The 22,215-nt window shown below is 44.4% G+C and overlaps 1 protein-coding gene across 2 annotated transcripts in view; it reads left to right on the top strand.

Annotated features, from left to right (window-relative positions):
• The window catches only part of FERRY3 (FERRY endosomal RAB5 effector complex subunit 3), a 318,703-nt gene that overhangs the window by 282,561 nt on the left and 13,927 nt on the right, over positions 1–22,215 (top strand). For both annotated transcript variants that reach the window (XM_069228412.1, XM_069228411.1), the window contains exon 13: positions 10,275–10,342. In XM_069228412.1, coding sequence (XP_069084513.1) covers positions 10,275–10,342 — 68 coding nt within the window. The remainder of the gene's footprint in view (positions 1–10,274; positions 10,343–22,215) is intronic.

Raw genomic sequence — 22,215 nt, 5'->3', positions numbered from 1 at the left:
CACTTTATTGTTGTGGGAGCTACCAGGCCGTCAACATTGTAACAAACATTGGCAAAACCCCCCCAAAAAGTTTTTGAACTCTTAAAGCACACGTTGCCACCAGCGGCATAACAAAGGCCCCGCAGCCGCCCTCCAGGGGGCCCCTTCAGCACAGCACCTGCCCTGAGTGAGTCTGGAGAGGGGACTCCTCCATGTTCTTTACAAAGGGGCACCCTCCAGTTTCGTTACGTCACTGATTGCCACTGTAGTTCCTGACACTGAACAAAACTACTTTGTGTGGCAATATGCTCCTTGTGGAAGAGCAGAATGCGATCACTCACAGTAAAGCCAGCCAAAAGAGAGAGAAATAGAAGTTTAATAAAAACAAAATGTCTTTGTTAACACCAGACCTAATTAGGGACCAAGACCCACATGTAGGTAGCTTTTTGCATGTCGCAAACAGCGACTTTCGCTGTTTGCGACGTGCAAAAAGCACATTGCGATGCACAAACCCAGTTTTGCGATTCAGTAACCTGGTTACCGAATCACAAAACGGGTTTGCGACTCGCAATTATTAAGGGGTGTTCCCTTCCTAATTGCAACTTGCAGTGCAATGTAGGATTGTTTTGTGACCGCGAACGCGGGCGCAAACCAATCGCAGTTTGCACCCATTTCAAATGGGTGCTAACACTTTCGCAAAAGGGAAGGGATCCCCATGGGACCCCTTCCTCATTGTGAATGTCACTGTAAAAAAAAATTCAGAGCAGGCAGTGGTCCTGCGGACCACTGCCTGCTCTGAAAAAATGAAACAAAAACGTTTCCTTTTTCGTTTTTGTTATGCATCTCGTTTTCCTTTAAGGAAAACGGGCTGCATTACAAAAAAAACTGCTTTATTGAAAAGCAGTCACAGACATGGCAAATTGCGACCCACCTCATGATTATTCATGATGTGGGCATTTGCGAAGCCCTTGCGAATCACAGATGGTGTCAAGGACACCATCCTACATTCGGATTTGCGACTCGCAATTTGCAGGTCACAAATCTAAACCTACCTACATGTGGCCCCAAATTCTTAAAGAAAGTCACAAAAGTGCACCCATGGTATATGTCGTACCCCTATAAAATATATGTGAACTGTATTTTAGCATGGGTAAATATGATGTGTAGATTTGCTCATGTGAAAATCTATTGAGCATTTGCAAGTTAATTTTCCCTCCAGCCACTTTCTTCGCAACCCTGGAAGAAGTTCTAATTCTGCCATTGTCAGGAGTAAATGTCCAACCTTTCTTATTATGGGAAAATATTAGAGAGAAGCTGGTAAAAATCTTTAAAACATGCAGGTTAGTAGGTTTGCAGACTCAAAGGCATTCCAGCCCTGGAACTATTGCTTACTGCTTCCTCCAGCCCCAGTATGCAGATCTGCAGAAAGGTGGCAAAATAAGGAAATTGCTACAGTAGGGATTGAAACTCCAAGTATTCAAGCCCTACTATGGTAGTAGCCCTGGCATATCAGAGAGGCTATTAATTGCTGCCATAATTTGTCGCCACACTACATGGCACCAAAGGGACAAGTAGATCTTTTTACAGGACAAGTAGATTTGAGAAGCAACCTGTCCCCTGGACAAGTAGATATTTTAATAAATTCCACACCCCTGGTTCTCCATTTGTAAAATGGACATCCTGACAAAAGGATGCAGTGAAAACTTTGTCATAAAAATGACCATTTCAATAGTTACTTTCTTTAGGAAAACCTTGCGGGATCTACACACATGGCCCCTTGCTGAATTCAGAATTTTGTCTATCTTTTAGAAATATGTAGCTTTCGATGGGGTTTCACACTGCTAGTGGTTTCTACCACAAACTGGAAGGAAAATGTGTTACCTTTTTAAAAAATGCCAAAACTGTGGTAAGGGTGAGTTTTTTTCAACTTCAGCTCTGCATGTCCCTGAGAGATTAAAAGATTGTGACTTTTAAGTTCAGGAAACCTTTTGTTGATGCCATTCTTAGGAAAATATTCACCTTTTTGCAAAGCACTTTTCCCATTTTTTCCCCCCAAAATCTCAATATTTAGCTATATTTTGACTGTTTTCTCAGTACCCGCCAAGGGTATCCTCAAGCCCTGGTTACATTTAAAATCCGAAGGATGTTGGAAAAAAGGAAACAAATTTGCCATGGGTACCTTATGTAGAATAAGGTTATGGAGTCCTAAGCTCAAACTACCCAAAATATCAAAAAAGTGGCTCAGCATGGGGCGGGGCAGGGGAGCCCCAGCAGTTAAAGGGTTCAACTGTCAATTCGACCTGGCAAAATAAACCCTTTGCCAGGCCCAAACCTTACTTTCAAATACATCTCTCACCCCTGAGGTAGACCATAAACGCTCATAGGGCATGGTGTATTGTGTTCACAAGGTAAGGCATGTTTACTTAGGATTTACATGTTCTGACATGGAAAAAAGTTGCTTTTCACTGTTGCAAGGCCTTTCTCTCCCATTGCCTAACACTGGTTTACCTTATTACATTTAAGTGCTAATATTGTATAGGGAGCAGATAGACATATGCCATTTACACTAAAATACTTTGTAATTTACAACCCTCTTTAATGATGAAGTTGGATATCTGATAGAAACATACACTTGCAGATTCCTTACCTTTGAAATTCTCACAGGCTAAATCCAGAGAATTTTCTGAGCAACACCCCTGCATAACATGTCTATCGTCTGCACTGGATATGACGTCGTGGGTTCTGTATATGCTCCACCCCAATGTGCTAACGTCATTTTTTTTCTTTCCGCGCCAGTTAGCGTCAATCCGAAGAGAGCTACCCCGGAGTCACTTTTTGACTGACCTTTTGCCAACTTTTTGTCACAGATTTTTTTAGTTTTTAACTCCAGGTGGGTCGAGAATGTCATCGAAAAAAGACCGGGTTTAAGCTCAGCAGTTCCTGTCATTGGACAATCTCTGTAATGGAACTGCATCTTGTGTGTCTTTGATGTCTGGAGTGTGACTATGACCCGAAGTTGTGCTCAGAATGTCAGGCCATGAATCCAGAGGCTTTGAGGGAACAGTTCCTGAAGCTGATGGCAGCCCAAACCTCAACTCCATGCAAGTCAAGGTCCCGGTCGAGAGGAAGATCCCTGGGAGCGGTCGCAGAGTCCTCAGTCATCGTTGTCCCGCTCCAAGTCCTCGGGCTATCAGGTAAGTTGAAGCACAAGAAGAAAAGCAAGAAGTCAAAGCATTCCTCAACTTCTCCTCGTCCGTCGGCTGACGAGAAGAGGGAGCATCAGTGCTCTGGGCCTCGTTCCGAGGAACCTGTGCCTGGGCCAACTCTTCACCCCCGAGGTTCTGGGAGCTAGAGCGACCCCTGCTCAACTCAGTGTTTTACATGGTCATACACCGTGTGTCAACTGGACAATTGCCCAGCTCCATTACCCCACTCCGGGAGACCCAAGGTTTCTGATGCAACACCCCACCTCTGAGCGCTTGGTCATTCAAGCTTCCACTTCCTAGTGCGCATTCCCTTCCGCATCCCTAGGATAAGGAATCCAGAAGGTTGGATACACTTGGGAAGAAGATTTTTCCTTCCTCCAGGCAGCATTGTAGTCCATGAACACTGCATGCCTTTTGTGCCATTATTCATACACGCTGTGGGATACGGTTCAACAAGTGCTGCCACAGGTCCCGGAGGAGGCTCAGGCTGTACCTTCTCAGACAGTTGCCGATGGGAGAGGCGCAGCAAAGTTCCACATTCGTTGTGAACTGAACACGATCGACTTGTTAGACAGATCGGTTTCATTGACAGTGGCCTTCAGGCGCCATGCCTAGTTGAGGATGTCTGGCTTTTCAGGGGATGTCCAGGCTACTTTGATGGACTTGACCTTGATGGCACCCATCTCTTTGGAGATGAGGCAGACTTGGCGCTCAAGTGCTTCAAGGATTCTAATGCTACGGCCATGTCCTTGGGCTTCGCGGCGGCCCTTCGTCCCCCTCAATCTGCCGTTTGCCCCTTTGGTGGCTATGGAAGGGGTCTCCAACTGCTTCCATTCCTCGCCAGCTACCATGCTGCACATGCTGCCTCTGTGTGGCCGAGGGCATGGGATCCACTGACCTCGTAGATCAGGGAGCAGCGTTCTTGCCAGTTCAACCTGTGCCATCACATCACATAGGTGGGTTTTACAGATAGTCTGAAGGGGCTGCTCCCTCCCTTTGAGATAACCCCTCCTTCCACACCACCATTATACTATTGGATGACGGAGAATCACTTGTCCCTTTTTTGTAAAGACGTTTTCTTGACCAAGGAAGCCTCAGAGAGTGTTCCTGTGCCAGAAATAGGTCATGGTTGGTATTCCTACTACTTTCTTGTGTCCAAAAGGACAAGGGCCTCTGCCCTATCCAGGACCTTCGATCCCTCAATCTCTTCCTTAAGACGGAGAATATCGAAATGCTCTGGCTCAAGTTTTATCTGCCCTGGACCCAGGAGACTTGGTGGTAGTGTTGTACTTGCAGGATGCCTTTTTTCATATTCCTGTCCTGCGCTCACAGACGTTTTACGGTAGGCCACGAGTACTTTCATTTCACCGTGCTCCCTTTTGTCCTTACCAGTGCCCCTCGGTGTTCACCAAGGTGATGGCGGTTGTTGTAGTTCATCTGCGCAGATCAGAGGTTTCAGTCTTCTCCTCTCTTGACGAATTGTTGTTGAGGGCATTCTTGCCCCATGCTGTCTCCCACCTCTAGAATACGGCAGATCTCCTGCATTCGCTAGGGTTCACTATAAATCTGCAGAAGTCACACATGACTCCTCAGACGCTCCATTTCATCAAAGCTGTTCTGGAGACAGTGCAGTTTTTGACTTATCCTCCTGAGTGACGAGTCCAGGATATTCAGGCGATATTTCCACCTCTATCCTTGATTTCGGTCAGAATGGCTCTGAGGCTGCTGGGCCTCATGGCCTCCTGCATCCTGCTGGTGACACATGCCAGATGGCAGATGCGGGCTCTGCAGTGGGACCTGAAGTTCCAGTGGGCGCAGCATCATTGGAATCTCTCCGACAAGGCCTAGATCTCGCAGGGAACTGTGCAAGATCTGCAGTGGTAGTTAGCGAACGGAGCTTGGGTCAGAGGCACATCCCTCTCCCTTCCCCAACCAGATCTGAAAGGAGTGACAGACACGGCCCTCCTGGAATGGGGCGGACATCTGGGAGAGGTGGAATTCAGAGGCATCTGGTCTCTGGCAGAGTCCTGGCACCACATCAGCTTGTTGAAGCTCTGTGCGATCGGGCTAGCTTTGAAGGCATTTCTTTCTTCTGTCAAGCGAAGGTGGTGGAGGTGTTAATAAACAACACCATCGCCATATGGTACTGTAACAAGCAGGCTGGAACAGCAGGACGTATTCTTGGTGGTTCAGCATCTTGTGGTCTCTCTGAACACCCGAGCAGACAAACTCAGCTGAAAATGTCTACTGGACCACGGATGGCTTCTCCATCTAGAGGTGGTGCAAGCTGTTTAAGCAGTGGGGAGAACCTTGGTTAGGTTGGTTAGATCTGTTCTCCTCCATTGAGAGTGCGTTGGAGATTCCAAGCTGGCAATCGCTCAGAGATGCTTTTTGTCTCGAGTGGAACTCAGGCCTCTTGTGCACCTTTCCCCCCATACCACTTCTGCCTAGAGTTCTCAAGAAGAACAAGAATGACCAGGCCCATGTAATCTTTGTGGCTTGGAACTGGGCACAGAGTGTCTAGTATCCCAAACCGTTGATAACTTTTGACCATACGCCCGAAGTCTGTAACATAATCTAGGCAGCCAGGCGTCCCTCCACCAAAACGGTTGGCCCTGTTGTTGGAAGAATAATGTGGCATGGTGCACAAACAAGTATGTTGACTGCCTTTCTGCCCTTCTCTCTGAGGTCCTTTTGTTTATCCTTCCTCTGGCCCAGCAGGTGTCTGCTATGGACACTCTTAAAGGTTACTTGTCTGGTATTTCAGCTTTTTTGAGGTTGCCTGATCAAACTTCTTTGTTTAAGTCCCCTATTGTATATAGGTCCCTTAATGGTCTTACACATGATTCCTTCATCCCCATTCATTATACCCCAATGGGATTTGAATTTGATTTTGACATTTCTGATGTGTGCTTCTTTCGAACCTCTCTGTCTTCGCAGGCTTCTCACTTTAAAAACAACCTTCCTTGTGGCCATTACATCTGCTCGCAGGGTGAGTGAGCTGCAGACATTGTCACCTAAGCCGCCTTACTTTTCCATCTATCCTGACAAAGTGGTGCATCACACTAGGGCTTCTTTTCTACCTAAAGTGGTTACGCCCTTTCATGTAGGCCAATCCATCACCTTGCCTTCTTTTTATGCATCCCCAAATCCCTCTTAGGAAGAGAAGAGACATCACCCCCTGGACCCAAAAAGAGCATTGGCGTTCTGTCTTGATTGCGCAAAAGAGTTCCGGGTGGATGATCAGCTCTTTTCGGTTATGTGGGTGTGAAGAAAAGTCTGGCAGGGCAGAAGCTGACCATCTCCAGGTGGGTCACACTCTGCGTTAAGATCTGCTACGTACTAGCTAAAAAGCAACCACCTCAAGGTTTGCACACTCATTCTTCCTGTGTACAGCTGTGACCACTGCATTAGCACGTGGTTTTTCCAGTCCATGAAATCTGTCAGGCAGCAATGTGGACACATTTACCAAACAGTACTGCCTGGACAGTCAGATCTGTAGAGATGGGTACTTTGCCCATTCCGTCCTGCAGGATTTTCTAGCATGATCTTGATTATCAGACCTACCTCCTGGGATGATATTGCTGGAGTATCTACTCTGAGGTAAGAAATCTGCAACTAAAAGTCTATCATATGAACAAGTTACTTACCTTCAGTAATGCCTTATCTGGTAGAGATAAATTCTGGTTGCAGATTCCTTACTGAGCCACCCCTCCTCTCTGTGAACTGATTTCTAGGGACAGGGGCTCACCTTTCAGGGTCTTAGTTTTGACACACCAGTAGTCAGTGTTTTTCATTGCTCTATGCTTCTGGCATGGAAAATCGTGAAAAAACACAGACATCAGCACGTCGGAGTGGCACCTTTGTAGGACCTGCGATGTCCTATCCGGCGCGGATGATGCCGGCGACTGACAAGCAGCCGATCAACGCCACTTAACAGCACACAGGGGTACTCCGGATCTAGTGTGATGCCTGGGGAAAATTCAGAGATAAGATATCTGCAACTAGAATATGTTTCTCCCAGATAATGTGTTACCAAAGGTAAGTAACTTGCTCTTTAAGTTACAGTTGTGAAGCTGCCACTTTAAAAAAAGTTGACATTTTCCTGTCCTAACCATCTAGCATCTTACCATGGATCCTTACTCATGGGATCTAGAACACACCTCATCCACATTACTGTGCAGGAATTCTGGATGCCACAACAGCAGAGTTACCACATCAACTTCCTAGAATTCATGACAGTCTATCTAGCTGTCTGGCTTTCTACAGATTTCTTTAAGGTAAAGTAACCTCATGTAGCTGGATAACATGACAGCAATATATTATATCTAAAAGTAGTGGGGCACTTAGCCGACCTTTCTACAGTGGCCCAAGACATCTGGTATTGTGCCATTCAACATCCTATCCAGCTTCTAGTGATTGATCTGGTGGAGCAGACAGACACTTTTTGGACTTGATTAGCAGGCACTTCCTTCATCTATCTGTTTGCCACCATGCAGAATGCTAAAACGTCACCTTCAGGTACCCAAAGTCCTTAGGCAATTCACTGTAGATGAACTGGTTGGGAATATTTGAGTAAGCTGATAAGCTGAACACATCAACAAGTCCACAAGTGAGTGATGAATCCCTAGGTCCTTCACAAGTGCTTTCGATATAGGGAAACTCCCACTATCCATCTGTTCGCCACCACCAAAATGTCAAAAAGAAATCTAGGGTACCTTTCCCACAGTACTTGGGCAATGTACTGAGGATGAATTGGTCAGGTATATCTGCTTAAGCTTCATCCACGTAATACGATCGTTAGCTAGACAACCTTAGTACTCCATGCTTCTGGAGATGTCTGTACATCCACATCACAGGCTACAGCCGTGACCAGATGTTCTGATTTAGCATAAAACCCCAGACCTCAGACAGCCTATTCTAGCTGTCTGGGACTTGTTGTCTTGAAGTTTGATAATGTCGAGAGCAGTGTATGCAGATCTTGTGTGAGGTGCATAAACTTAACACATGCTCCTACTTTTCAGCTAAGTGGGAATGATTTGTCCAGTATTGTCTTTATAAGCACATAGGCCCTCATTACAACGCCAAAGACCGCAGAGGCAGCGGATGCCAGAATACTGCCAGTGCTGGCGGTATTCCTGGCTCCCTATTTCAACTTTTCTGCTGGGCCAGTGGAAAAGTCACATCAACATTGCTGCCGGCTTGTAATAGAGCCGGCAGCAATGCTGATGTGCAGCGGGTGCAGTAGCACCCATCGTGCATTTCACTGCCCGAAATTCGGGCAGTGAAATGCGCGATGGGGCTATGTCTGGGGGCCCTTGCACTGCCCATGCCAAGCGCATGAGCAGTGCAGGGGCCCCCAGGGGTACACCAAGTCCCCCTTACCACCAGCCTTTCCATGGCGGTGTTTACTGCCATGGCCAGGCTGGCAGTCGAGGACTCATAATCCCCAGGGCAGCGGTGCTTGCACTGCTGCACTGGGGATTATGACCGCCAGGCAAAAGCCTGGCGGTATAGTGGCGGGGCTGGCGGTATGGCCGTGGCTATAGCGCCACGGTCATAATAGCTGGCGGAACACCGCCAGTCTGTTGGCGGTGTCGGGACTACACTGACAGGACCTATTGCATCTGTAATAAAAAGCAACTCTGTTGCTATGCAAAAACTCACATGGGGAATGTCCCTCCAGGGGACTCATTTGATGCACATAAAGGGAGCCACTGTGGCTCTGTTACTAAATATTCAGTTTGGCAGATATTTGTAAGGCTGCTAGATGTCAACACCACATAAGTTCACTGAATACTACTGTGTGGACATTCAAGGCTGCCAGCAGGCTTTAGTTGGCCAAACAATTTTAAGTGCATTGTTTCAAATATGTGCATCATCCGCTATATAACAACTGCGTAGGGGAGGGATTGCTTTACAGTCTATACAGAACATATGTATCTACAGCCGCACATGCCACAGACGGGAAATGTTATTTGCCCGAAACCATTTTTTCATAGTATGTAGTGCTATAGAGTAGCATGCACTGACCCTGGTTCCTAGACGCAAGTAATAGAGATGTCGAATTATGTCCCACAATGTACAGTACCTGTTACTTTGTCTTTGGCACAACAGTCTATTCACCCACTGAACAGAAAACAATCTGAGGTAGAGTTTTTTTCCTGGTGCATTGTGGGCTAATGGTGTAGTCACAACAGGCAGACCTGACAACAACTTTAGAGATAAACAACTCGCAAACATACGCTCCCAACACTAGATGGCAGGAGTATGCAGAGCGTGAGAATCTACTGCACTGCACACTACGAGGGGAAGTAATTTTTTCCTTCAGTATTCAAGTGCTTCGTTTGTGCGATCTAAAGCTTTGGGACTGCTCTCCTATCCTTCTCAATTGTAATGAATTTCTTTTAAAATATTTTCTAGCTTGTTTTTTACGATAGCCATTGGCCTAGAAATGGGCATAACGTGCTATTAATGTAGACGCAGTGACATTACATTGCCCAGCTAATTAAAAAAATATGACAAAAACGGTGGCCTTTCCCTTCGACAGTCGTAACATATGAGATTATAAGTGAAAAGCATCCAGCAGTTTTTGTTCCAGGACCTAGAACCTAGGTGATGTTTTCCGTTGTACCACTACTCAGTGGCATAACCCAACAGTTACATATTTGTTGTTCAAATTGTACGTACAGTTACTTTTTAATGTGGAAGAAGACATATTATTTATGTACAGAAAGCCAGATACAATATGTAGGCGTCTCATGAAAATGCGGAGTTTCAACAACTTTATACATGTAAAAAACGGCAGACTACAGACTTCTTTTGAAGACCATACGTGATTTAGCGAGCAGTGAAGGGTCACTACTGGCCTGAAGTCTTACTGCGGATCGAAGCTGTGCATACACATAATTTAACATGTGTAAATGGAGCTGGGTGTGGAGAGCATGTATTAATGTTGGCTTAAAATATGCAATTTTCAGATGTCTGTGCTGTTATCATTGTTACTTACGTAATTTGTAGGTTTGTTATGCTTAATGCCCATTGTAAGTCAAACACCTTGTACACTCAGGTGACTGGTTCTTCTTTCAGGCTTTATGATGGAAATGGCTTCCTGGGATGGAGGAATTTCTCGCACTGTACAATTTCTTGTACCGCAGGTAAAAGCAAAAGCATCAGCACTGCCACTAGATGAACTGCCTCTAGTGACTTGAATATTGATATGAATGTGGTACAGAAGAAGAATTGATCCGAGGTGGGGACTTTATTGCTAGAGAAAGGAAGAAAGTGAGGCTAATATGTAGTACATATAATTTCCACAATGACAAATTTAATATTTACTAATAAAGCCATCGGTAGCCACTAATGCACCTTAAGCAGAGCACAGTGTACTATAATGTCCACAGGATTATTTTTATTTTTTAATAAGAATCTACAAAATTATAGTATGTTTCATAGAACAATTATTTGTATTAGTTTGATTACAGATTCGTTTTTATCTAAGCACTCTAGTAAAGGTAAAAAAGTATGCATGTGTTTAATGAGTGATGTGAGCTTTTTTCCAATTACCTCCTTGCAATATTCGAGCTAGACTCCAGAATAAATTACGTCACTTGGGCGCTAGACACACACAGTCATGCCTTAGTACTTCTTCAAACTGTATGACAGCATCCTGTCCCCTTTATGAAACCCTCAGTTCCTAGTTGTTTGCTACCACACAGAATTACTTTGGAATCATTTTTGATATTGTATGCTGGAAATTACTCTAGCCATACGTGTATGCATGGTTGTTTACCCTGACACTCAACCCATTTGACTTTAGGAAGTGCATCTCTCTTGGCTTCTAATACCCACTGTCTTTGTGTCTTGTGGTTTCTGTTTGAGCATTCCAAATGACAGGCCAGTAACACTTTAACTTTTACAGCATGGTCACATTGGGAAGACAATTCCCATGGAATTAAGGAACTCCTAAATTGTGATTTGAGGCCGACCAATATGGAGCCCTGGTTGGGTACACCATCCAGGTATATCCCATTGGAAGTCTGGAATTCAAAAAGTTTGAAAAAAGCTTCTAAGTTGAGACATAGAAGGGGACGTTTGTCACTTTTTGAAAAGATAAGCCCCCCCCCCGACATCCTCCCTGAGAGGGTTGTGCTCATATCAGCCACCACTGTAGAACCAAAGGCCAGATACTTGAAGCAGGCTGGTCCCACTGTAGGCGGGAAATCCGTCACAACTGTTGTGACGGAGTAACCCATCCGCCAAGTTCTAAATCAGATCCTTAGTTTTTCACATCTCCCTTAGTGACATTTGAGATTAGTATAACATATGCATTAGACAACAGATCAAAAAGCTAGACAGACATCATTGTGCTCAGTCGTCATCATGCTGGAGCTCTGTACTATCAAAGGGCTTTACATATTTCTTGAAAGGGGACTGGATGTATTTAGATCTGATGACATATTGATTGGCATGGAAGTAAGCATTCTTAGATTCATTACATTTAGTCATATCTGACAGCCACTCTTCCACAGCAGATAGCTTAGTCCACAAGCAAATCACTGGTTATCGATGAGTAGTGTCAAGACTCCAAATCATCTGTGTGCATTGGAGATATACACCCAGTCACTGTGATTAGTAAGGTTTCTGGCATGTAGCAGCTAGGAATATGTTTGAACATCATTCCAATTTCTTGCCAATGCTGAAGAAACCTTGGACAATGCAACACCAAATGTATAAAGTTGGTGCTATCAGCTCAACCTCATAAACAGCAATCTCATCTGTCTGGGGATATCACTTTGCCTGTATCGGGTGCTTAACATTTGAATTAGGCAAACCTTTTTAATCTCTCACCACAAGTATGTCTGTTCATGCCATATTGTTTTACTAGTGGCCAGTTCTAATCTTGTTTTACCTTAGGGCAGTATTATGCGTTGTATTCATACATTGATCATTCACGAGAGGTGTCTTGGTGTAGTTTTCTCCCAATCAGTCTACATTTTCCTTAATGCTGAAACTAATTTACCTTCCACTAGCATTACAAATATAGCTATTTTAGGTTGGTGTACCCTTGAATTCGACAGCCATAGTTAATTTGATTCTGTGGTATAGACCATTATCCAATACTGCCCATCACATTGCCCCTTTTACCTCTTTATTGGTCACAAATAGGTTGTGTTTATTCAGGTTGCCATGAAGTATCTTAGCCAAACCTAGTTAATAGCGGTTGGTAGTCTGGTTCTGATGTAATTGGGTAGTTGGAAATATATTTGCAATTTGGTTGATGAGAATAGGCCCATTTTAAAACACCTTTCCTAAAAACCAGTTGCCTTGAATCCATCCCGACAAGCGCTAGGCAATGGACTCAGATAATCATGTTTGCGTCTTACTCTCTGTTGCAGAAGAACACTCCTTCATTGATTCATATGCTTGAATCATCCCTGTTATCGAGCAGGGAGTCCCACTGCTGTAATAGAGTTGCATTGCAGTTAAACATCGAAGTCTTTACACTTGGTAACTTTAGTATCCCACTCACCTCATTGGAAAATACCTAAAAGTTAACTAATCAGGTGGAAGCACAATGACACTTACTACCTCCACAGGCCACCATATCTCATATTTATGCTGCACATTGTGTGTGCAAGGATTCTCACTGCTCTCTTTTTCGTAAATCTATCTGCTTCATTTATTTTCTTCAAACTATCACCTTTTTTTGCATCATAAAGCAGCCTTCTATCTTTTGTTCATTGTTTTATGTTTGGACCATTTCTGATGTTTTTTTTAAGGGCCTTTTGAGACCTTATGGATCCATTGGAAATCTTAAGCTCCATTCTGAGGATTCACATAAACAGTGTGTCTATTGTTAACATCCTTCAGAAAAGGCGAAGTACTGCCAAATATGCTGCAAATTTTATAGTAAAGGCCTCAAGGAGACAGGGGGCAGGCTGTCATGAATTCAGATGTCCAAAGCTGAAGATACCAGGTATCAGTGGCCCCTGTCTGAAGTTGTGTCAGAAAAATCCAGCTCTGAGAGGCCTATGTCTGAGCCTTGTGCACCACTGAAGAAAAAGTCTCTGAGTCTAGCACTAGTGAAGAAGACACCGTCAACAACTAGAACACTGGTGACAACTCAGCAGTATCCTGTTGATCACAACAACAAGAGCACCATCAATGACTACCCTATTGAAGAAGAACCCATACATGGCTCTGTCAGCAATACATCAGTGGCCACACTGTGGACAGTTATTCCATCAAAGAGACAATAGATGAAAACTTGCACTGTTTTCGTGTGTAAGACATTCCAATCCCACTCTTTCCTGAACACACGTCCCCTAGTTGGATGTCACCCCTATCCACCTCAAAGGCCTACAGTCCGGCACAAGTGAACATTGTATGCCGAGATCCAAATGATCATGATGATGAGGAGTGATAGAGGATAGTCTTGAAAGATTATGTAGACATCCAAGGTGGTGGATGAGAATACAGCATTCTGTACTTTTTGCTTTACATCCTTTTATTTATGTCAGCTATAATGATTTAACAATCTTCATTTTCAACAACTTTCACATTTAGTAAACCACTTCTCCCCCTCTCTAGCACCACCTCTTCAACTTCTCACTGTGTCTCAGATTCTCTCGAATGAGTTGTCCGTTATGTGACTGTCCTTGTTCTCTTGTTCAATACTCTGATTCTGCAGACCTTTTTTTGCCAAGTATTTAGTTGTCAGTAAGTAACTGCAGTGCCTTTAGTTTGGAAGGTTATTTGTGGCACCAAGATTTTTCAAAAACTTTGCATTGTGTTGGCAAGTTTTCTTTTCAAGTTTCCATTTGCTAGCTAGACAGTTTAGGAAACCATAGTCTGGTACTTGTGGGAAACATCTCCTTCCAGATTCCTGTTTTAAGCATAAGTGCTGCTCCCAACATCTGTTTCAGCAGAATGTACCTGTCCTACTGATATCCTCTAGTCCTAGCAATACTCCAGGTTCATCTGGAGTAGTGTATCCCAGGATCCCCTTATTGTGATGTAGGATACGTTTCCAGAAATTCATGAGTGCTTGGCAGCTCTACTTACTGTGTACAAATGCACCTGTTTCATTGGTGTATCCCTAACATATGTCAAATTGTGAACCATATGTGGTGGAGTTTTTCAAGTTTGAGTATCATTGGTAAAATAAATTATATGAAATTTTCCCATAGGGTATAGTTGTGAAGTTTTGTTTTGGTATGTTCTCTCTATATTAACTCACATTCTTGTTTTAAGATCTCTCTATTTGCAATTTGCTTCCATCAGAGGGACGGCTAAGTAGGCATTTCGTAGTCAGTATGATTTTTTTAACCAGGCTAAGTCCGATGATGGTCTTTCCACCACTGCCTAGTCTGTGGATATTCAAATTTTGTTTCTCTTGATTATTATTCTAATGTGTGCACCCCTGTAATATGTTGCAATGTCTGGACATACCCAGCCTCACTTTTGGTGCTGGATATTTAGTAACATATCTTTTTCTAGGTCTGCCTCCTTCTCATATGAATGCTATAAATTATTTTGGTAGTTAATTACCCTTCTGATCTTGTGTGGGTGTGTTTGAAATAAATATAGGCGACACAGGAGTACATCCATTTTTATGATGTTTACGAGGCTTAGCCAGGAAATTTATAGGGGGTTTCCAAATAGTCAGGTATTTTTGTTTGTCATCGTATGAATTTTGGACATTATCTCCCAACATTGAATGGATTGTCCCCTCACCCCCAATACCACCCCATCCCTCCACCCAAGTAGGCACGTGTATTTAGTGTCTACTGTCCATGTGGGTGAGTGAGGATCCAACCTTTTATCTAGATCCTATTATATCCTCAAGAAAGTTTCATTTTATATGGTCATTGCTTTTGCTACATCTTGATTGATTATAAAGGTTGGTATTCATTTTCTGTTTATTTTCTTTTTCTGCTAGGTGTGCCACCCTCCTAAGGTTTATACAGGCCTGTCTAACATTTATGAAACTGACTTCATCTTTATCTATCAGTGATGCAATTATTTTTGCTAGTCTGTTGGTTAAGATCTTGGTAGAAAAATATTGCAGCTATATTCATAGAGCAGTATGGAGCACATGCTGTTGGGTTCTTCCCCAGTTTATGAATCAGTGTAATGTCCAATTTTTGGGTTGGTTCTGTTTCCCGGGTGAAAGAGTTAAAGACTGTTTTTAATAGGTCTTGTAGTAGCGGTATAATGGTTTTTATAGACTTTTACATGCAGATTACCTAAAGGGCATACTTCGGAAGGCTTTCGGTATGTTGGAACCGATCTGATTCCATCCAGATTTTGGAGGCACTGCAAAACATCTGCAGTGGTGGCTACTAGACCCCAATTGGGCTAGTGCAGGTTCCTCTCCTTGCCCCACCTAAAGGTGATGGTGGTAAAAGATACATCTCTACTGGTCTCGGGAGGTCATCTGGAAGAGGAAGAGATCGAAGATTCCTTCCTACCATACATTGGGGAGGCTAGTAGAGGTAATCACAGAAAGCACTACTGCAATAAACGGGGTGGAGTGTGGTCATAGGTCCTGTGGCAGAAGGCTCTGTGCCTCTGGAATTGTTTGACTTGCCAGGGCATTTCTCCGGTCATGAACACATGACAGGATCTCTAAATACCAGGATGGGGGCAATCATTTGCTGATACCTAGCGGTTCGTAGACAGCAGTTACACCCAGAGGTGGTGAAGACTGTTTTCTATCAATGAGAGAACCCTGGCTCTATTTTTTCGCCACTGCTGAGAAAGTGCAGTGTCAGTGTTGGTGGATTTCCCAAGAAGTCTCTCTCTCTCTGAGAGACACTAACCAGCTCTAGGTCTGAAAAAGAAGGCCAACCAGGTCCAAGTTTTCTTATTAGTTCTGGATAGGGCCAGGATGTGTGGTACCCAGAACGTCTGGGCATGAGTATCTGTCCTCCGATCAAGCTGCCTTTTCCAGAGGATCTGCGGTTACAGCAACAGGGCAGGGTTCTGCACTCAGGCCTCTGCAATCTGCACCTCCATGCATGAAGATTGAGTGGAAGCAGCTGTTTTTTTCACTCTTCCTCAAGGGTTGTTGATGTTATTCTGGTTGCTAGGCACCCAACTATGAAATCTGTGTACTCTGAGTGCTGGGACAAGTTTGTGACTTGGTGCAGCATATGGCCTGTTGACCCGCTGCAAGCTAAACTGTCTGAAGTGATCTTTGTCTTAGTTTTATTGTTGGCGCAGCATGGACTTGTATTGGGCCGGGGTAAAGCCTACTTGTCTGCTCTTTAGACTTTCTTAAGGTTGCCAGATCAGTTATTTGGTTTAAATCACCTATTGTGGTAGGATTTCTTGAAGATTTACAACATATGTTTCCACTGAAGCCCTTTGTGATGCCACAGTGGGAATTGAATTTGAAGTTCTCAGTTTTCTAATATGAACTAAATTTGAGCAAATGCACAGTTGTCCAACATTTCTCTTGACCCTTAAAACATCCTTTCTGTGCATGATAGCATCAGCTTGCTTTGCTGCCTGGGTGAGCATGAGCCACTCTTGGTCCAGTTGTTTTACACAGCCATTTGTTCTAGTCAAACTGGTGTTGAGAACTCGAGATACATTTCTACCGTAGATGGTAATAATACCCTACCGGTATGCTTTGTTCCGCTTCATTCCTTGAATGAGAAGGAGGAGGGGCCTCATCATTTGAACCCCAAGAGAGCCCTTAGTTTCTACAGTGACCGTACCAGGGATTAACAGGGGGACTATCTAGTCCCTTTGTGGGCTTCTAGAGAGCAAAGAAAGGTCAGGCGCTGCAGAGAAGAACCATTGCTAAGTGGATAGTCATTTGCATTAACATCTGCTATGCGATAGGTAAGAAGCAGCCACCAGAACGCTTAAGAGCTCATTCATCTCAAACCAAGGATCTTGCTACTACTGCACTGGTATGCGGCATGCCTGTCCTGGATATTTCTCAGGCTGCTATGTAGGCATCAGTCCACAAGTTCATGAAGCACTCTTGCCTTGACAGTCGGTTCAATTAGGATGGGCTTTTTCCCTGTTTTGTCCTGCAAGAATTTTTGGTCTAACTCATTCCACAGACCCACCACCTAGGAAGGTTATGCTTTGCTATCTATTCACAAGATGATGAATCTGCAGCTAAAGTACTCATCAGAAGAAAACGTTACTTACCTTTGGTACCTCTTGTTCTGGTGAATACGTTATCTAACTGCAGATTCTCCACCATCTTCTACCCCATTCTTTGGAATGGACAGCTTTCCATCTAAAAAGGTCCCAAACTGGAGATGTCTACACTGGTCAAGCAAACTTGCCAATCGGTGCTGTGTCTGAGGGCACAGACAAGCCTTTGAAAGTAACTGATCTCAACACATCTGGGTGGTGCTTATTTGCAACCAAACTCATCACTTCTGAAGAGGACTGGCATGCGTGCAAGCTGCACAACACCACCTACAGGCGCTCACGAGTTCTGCTTTTTGAGTTTCCACATCTAGTCTGATGCATTGAGGAATATTCACAAAGTGACGAACCTGCAGTTAAGTAGTGTCCACCATAAAAATGTTACAGAAAGTAAATAACATTTTCATCTGCTCTAAGCGTGTGTAGCTGAATTTTAACTACAGCTAGTTTATTCCTTATTCTATGTGTACTCCCTATTTTGTCTACCCTTGAAGTCTGTTTTCTATGAGTCTCTTTTGACTCCTGCTGTGCTTCCAATCACCACTCCCCTTATTGTGGCCTTGAATTCATTTAATCTATTTATGGTTTGAGTATGTCTTTCCTCATTGAGTTCAAAATATCCTCTGGTGTTTTGGGCTAGGTCCTTTTTCGCAAGTGAGTTTCTAAAGGGCTCATGAAGAAATCTCCATTGTTTAGATCCCTAACTAGTTTGATTTGTTTCTCAAGTTATTTGTACATGCATGTGTCCTATAGAGAAATGTCCGCTATGTCAGACATGCAGAAATTATTTGGCTGTGCGACATGAAAATGTAATCAATCTTTGATCAGTCTGTGTGCAGGGGGCATAGGAGTAGTCTTTCCTATCTGAGTGTAGTATTTTCTAAGTTTCTTTCAACACCTGTTCGCCGATCAACATTTTGAGGCTTTGCATGGTCATCCCTGTGTTGCAGCCTCCTACTATTGCCCTCTATAACTAATGATCATGAGAAATCTACATGTAGTACATGATGCACAAACTAGCTGTGTTCCCTACCACACTTTTCAGAAAGTTTTTCAAAAAATTGCTTTGGGCTGTGTTTGGAGCCTAGATGTTAATTAGAGTGATAGGGGTTTGGGATACTCTAATTTTATATGGTGCCCTTTGGGTCTTACTTTCGATGTTGTCTCACCTACCCCTTGCTTACATAATACGGCCACACCCACCAGTTTTGATAGAGCTGGGGCCCGATACTATATTGAGCATCTTTTGTGTTTCATTCTAAATTGATCTTTATGGAGTTAATGGGTTTCTTGAAGAAACAAAATGTCCGGGTCCTGTTTTCTTGCACAGTTTATATTTTCTGCCTTTTATTTTGGGGAGTTTGATCCTAAGTCTTTTATCTGTGGTTTTCACTTGATAATTGCCTACATGCTGCTTAATGTTGTACCCAATTTTTCTTTAAACCGACTTAACTGTTATAACTTTCTTATCTTAGATTGGCTCTGTTAAATGACATACTGAAATAATTAATAAGTCTGTCATTGTTTCTCATCCCTCTTTGCCACCATTCACAAAGCTGAGCCTTAAATATCCTGTCCTGTTTTGTTTATTCCTGAACCACTTACAATCTGTGTAATCTTTAAGGAAAGGGCTATTTATATTTTGAGTGCAGTCATCAGCCTTTTTTAACTTGACTTGTGCTGTAGTCTGCCGGTCCATTATAACTGCATAGTCTCTCCAGGAAGGTTGTGTCATATTAAAGTTGTTAGGTCACCTTTCTCTGCTGGTTGCGTTGGGAAATCGTTTTCCAGTTCACTTCCCATGATCATGTTCCTCTCTGCATCTTTTTCTTGCTACAACATTTTTCCTCTTCTCTCCAGGCGAATTGTGCTCTTCTTGGATATGGATGTCAGTATCTGATTCTTTCCTTATGCAGGATTTGTGGTACGAGTATTTCTCCTCTTCTTTACTAAGCGGTTGCTAATAAGTACAGAAATAATATAGTTCTGCTCTTGCCATCTTTCCTTGACTCCATATAGCTACCCTTGTGTAGGATCTCTTCTTTGATTTTATGATCAGCTAATATCTGATAGAGACAACTAGTTGCAGATTCCTTACCTTTGAATTTTCCCCAAGCATCAGCTAGATCCAGAGAATTTTCTGACCAGTACTCCTGCACGCCGTTAGGTGGCATCGATCGGCTCAGCATCTGTTGTTGGCGCCAGATATGATGTCGTGTGTCCTATATAGACACCACTCCAGCGCCCTGACATCAGTATTTTTGTTTCTGCTCCAGCTAGCACAGAAGAGAGCTACCCCTCAGTCACTTTTTGACTGGCCTTTTTACGACTTATTGCCAAAGACTGGTGCATCAAGGATGTCATTGAGAAAGACCGGGTTTAAGCCCTGCGGTTCCTGTCATTTGAGGATGTCAGTGACGGATCCGCACCATGTGTGTTTTTGGTGCCTGAAACGTGACCATGACCCGAAGTTGTGCTCAGTGTCAGGCCATGCATCCTAAGGCTTTGAGGGAGTGGCCCCTGAAGATAATGGCCCTATGCCCCACTCTGTGCAAGTCAAGGTTTCGATCAAGAGGAAGGTCCCGAGAGACACAAGAAGAAACGTAAGGAATCAAAGCATTCTTCGACTTCTCCTCGTTCTTCAGCCGAGGGTCCTCCAGACCTCGTTCCAGGAGCCTGCAAGTGGGCTGACTCCACGCCTCCCCGAGTTTCTGGAAGCTGGAACGACCCCTGCCCAACTTAGAGAATTGTATGAGGTCACGCCCCTCATTTTTGGGCAGCCCAACTCTGCTGGAACTTCCTGGGACCCAGCGGAGTCAGAAGGGGCCCTTTCGGGTTCCACAGTGGCGGGTACGGGCTTGGCGCCCAGAAGCAACCACAAATCTAGTTCTAGATCTTGACCGGTGTTGGTTGCACCGCCACAACCTTCTTCAACACACCGCTCCCGCTGGCGGTCCCGATTCCTCTGCCACTGCCCATGCCCACAAGTGGCACCATCTCTATTTTCAATGGAGACTCCGACATAGAGCCGGATGGTTGTTGTGCGACTCCGACACCAGCAGCAGCCTTGTCTCCTGTGTCGAATCTTGAGCCTCTTTCTTATGGGCAAGGTTACAGTGAGGAATCGTAGGGGTCGCTGGACCCCTTAAAATGCCAGCTCCAAGACCCTATGGACTGGCGTGTATGGATTTGGGTGAGGCCAGCGGACTGGATACTTCTCCTGATACTGGCATGCTTTGTCCTCTCACCATTGCTACAGAGGAGGGGGCTTCCTATTCAATGGTGGTGAGAAGAGCAACTGAGGTCATGGACTTGAGTTGCCTTTGAGGGCTGTCAGGATTAACCTCCAGAGAGAGGTGCTTCAGCCTGGGGTTTCCGCCTCTGAACCCATGCTCCCCTATAGTGCAGCCCTTATGGATGTCCTACTGGGTACCTAGTCCAAACCTAGCACAGGGGCTCCTGAGAATAGGACAATTGCCCCGCGCCATCATCCTGCTCCGGGGGACCCACGATTTCTGATGCAACACCCCACCCCTGAGAGCTTGGTCATTCAAGCCTCCACTTCCTAGGGCGCATTCCCTTCTGTACCCCCGAATAACGAATCCAAAAGGTTGGATACACTTGGGAAGAAGATTTTTTTCTTCTTCCAGCCTAGCTTTGCGGTTCGTGAACATTGCATGCCTTTTGGGCTATTATTTCCGCAAGCTGTGGGATATGGTTGTGCAAGTGCCTCCACAGGTCGCAGAGGAGGCCTGTTCTGTACTCTCTCAGGCAGTTACAGATGGGAAAGATGCAGCAAAGTTCCCTATCTGTTGTTGATTGGACATGACTCACTCACTGGGCAGAGCAGTTTCATCGACAGTGGCCTTGAGGTGCCTCACTTGGTTGAGGATGTCTGACTTTTTGGGGGATGTCCAGGCTAGTTTGATGGACATGCCCTTTGATAGCACCCATCTATTCAGGGAGCGCTTCAAAGATTCTCATGCTACCACCAGATCACTGGGCCTCGCGGCGGCCCCTCATCTCCCTCAGTCTGCCTTACACCACTTTCGTGGCTACGGAAGTGGTCTCCAACTGTGTCCTTTCCCTGCAAGCCACCGTGCCTCACATGCTGCTCAGCCTCTGTGTGGCCAAGGGGGTTGGATTCACCAACCTCATGGATAAGGGAGCCATCGGTCTGGCCAGTCCCCCCTGCCCCCCTCCAGCAGCCTCTAAATCTTCCTAGTCTGACCCCCCCATCAAGGGCCATTCGGAGGCAGGATTCGTCATCACCTGCTCCGCTAGCAATCCATAACGTCAGACAGGTGGGTTTTGCAGATTTTCCGAAGGGGATACTCCCTCCTCTTCAAGACTACCCCTTCATCCATGCCACTGCTGTAGGAAGCTGCCTCTGTATATACTATACCAAAATTAGGTATGGTGTGTACAGAGTCCCGGGGTTCCCAGAGGCTTAACAGAGGCTAAAGCAGATAATATTAATGCTCTCTTTTGTGGTAGTTTGATCGAGCAGTTAGGTTTATCAGAGGGTAGTGTAAAGCATTTGCTGTACACACTCAGTCAATAAATGAGGCACACTCTCAATGACTTACTCCAGGACAATTGTTTTTATATAGCAAAAATATATTTTGTTACTTTTTTTATTAGAACCAACTGATCTTAGTTGCAGGTAAGTACAGATGTAAGAATGCATCAAGCATATGTATCAAATGATGCACTTTATTTGCAGATAAAACAGTTTAAAAGTAACATTTTTCAATTTCAAACATTGACACTCTAATTTCTCATAAGAGTCATAAGAGTCCTAGGGGGAGAAAAGTGTTAGCACAGATTGCAGGTAAGTACCTGCGGT

This window comes from Pleurodeles waltl, chromosome 4_1 (assembly GCF_031143425.1).
Source record: "Pleurodeles waltl isolate 20211129_DDA chromosome 4_1, aPleWal1.hap1.20221129, whole genome shotgun sequence".
Classification (NCBI taxonomy): Eukaryota; Metazoa; Chordata; class Amphibia; order Caudata; family Salamandridae; genus Pleurodeles; species Pleurodeles waltl.
Note: the sequence above shows the minus strand (reverse complement) of the source record. Positions and strands in the feature narration are given on the sequence as shown.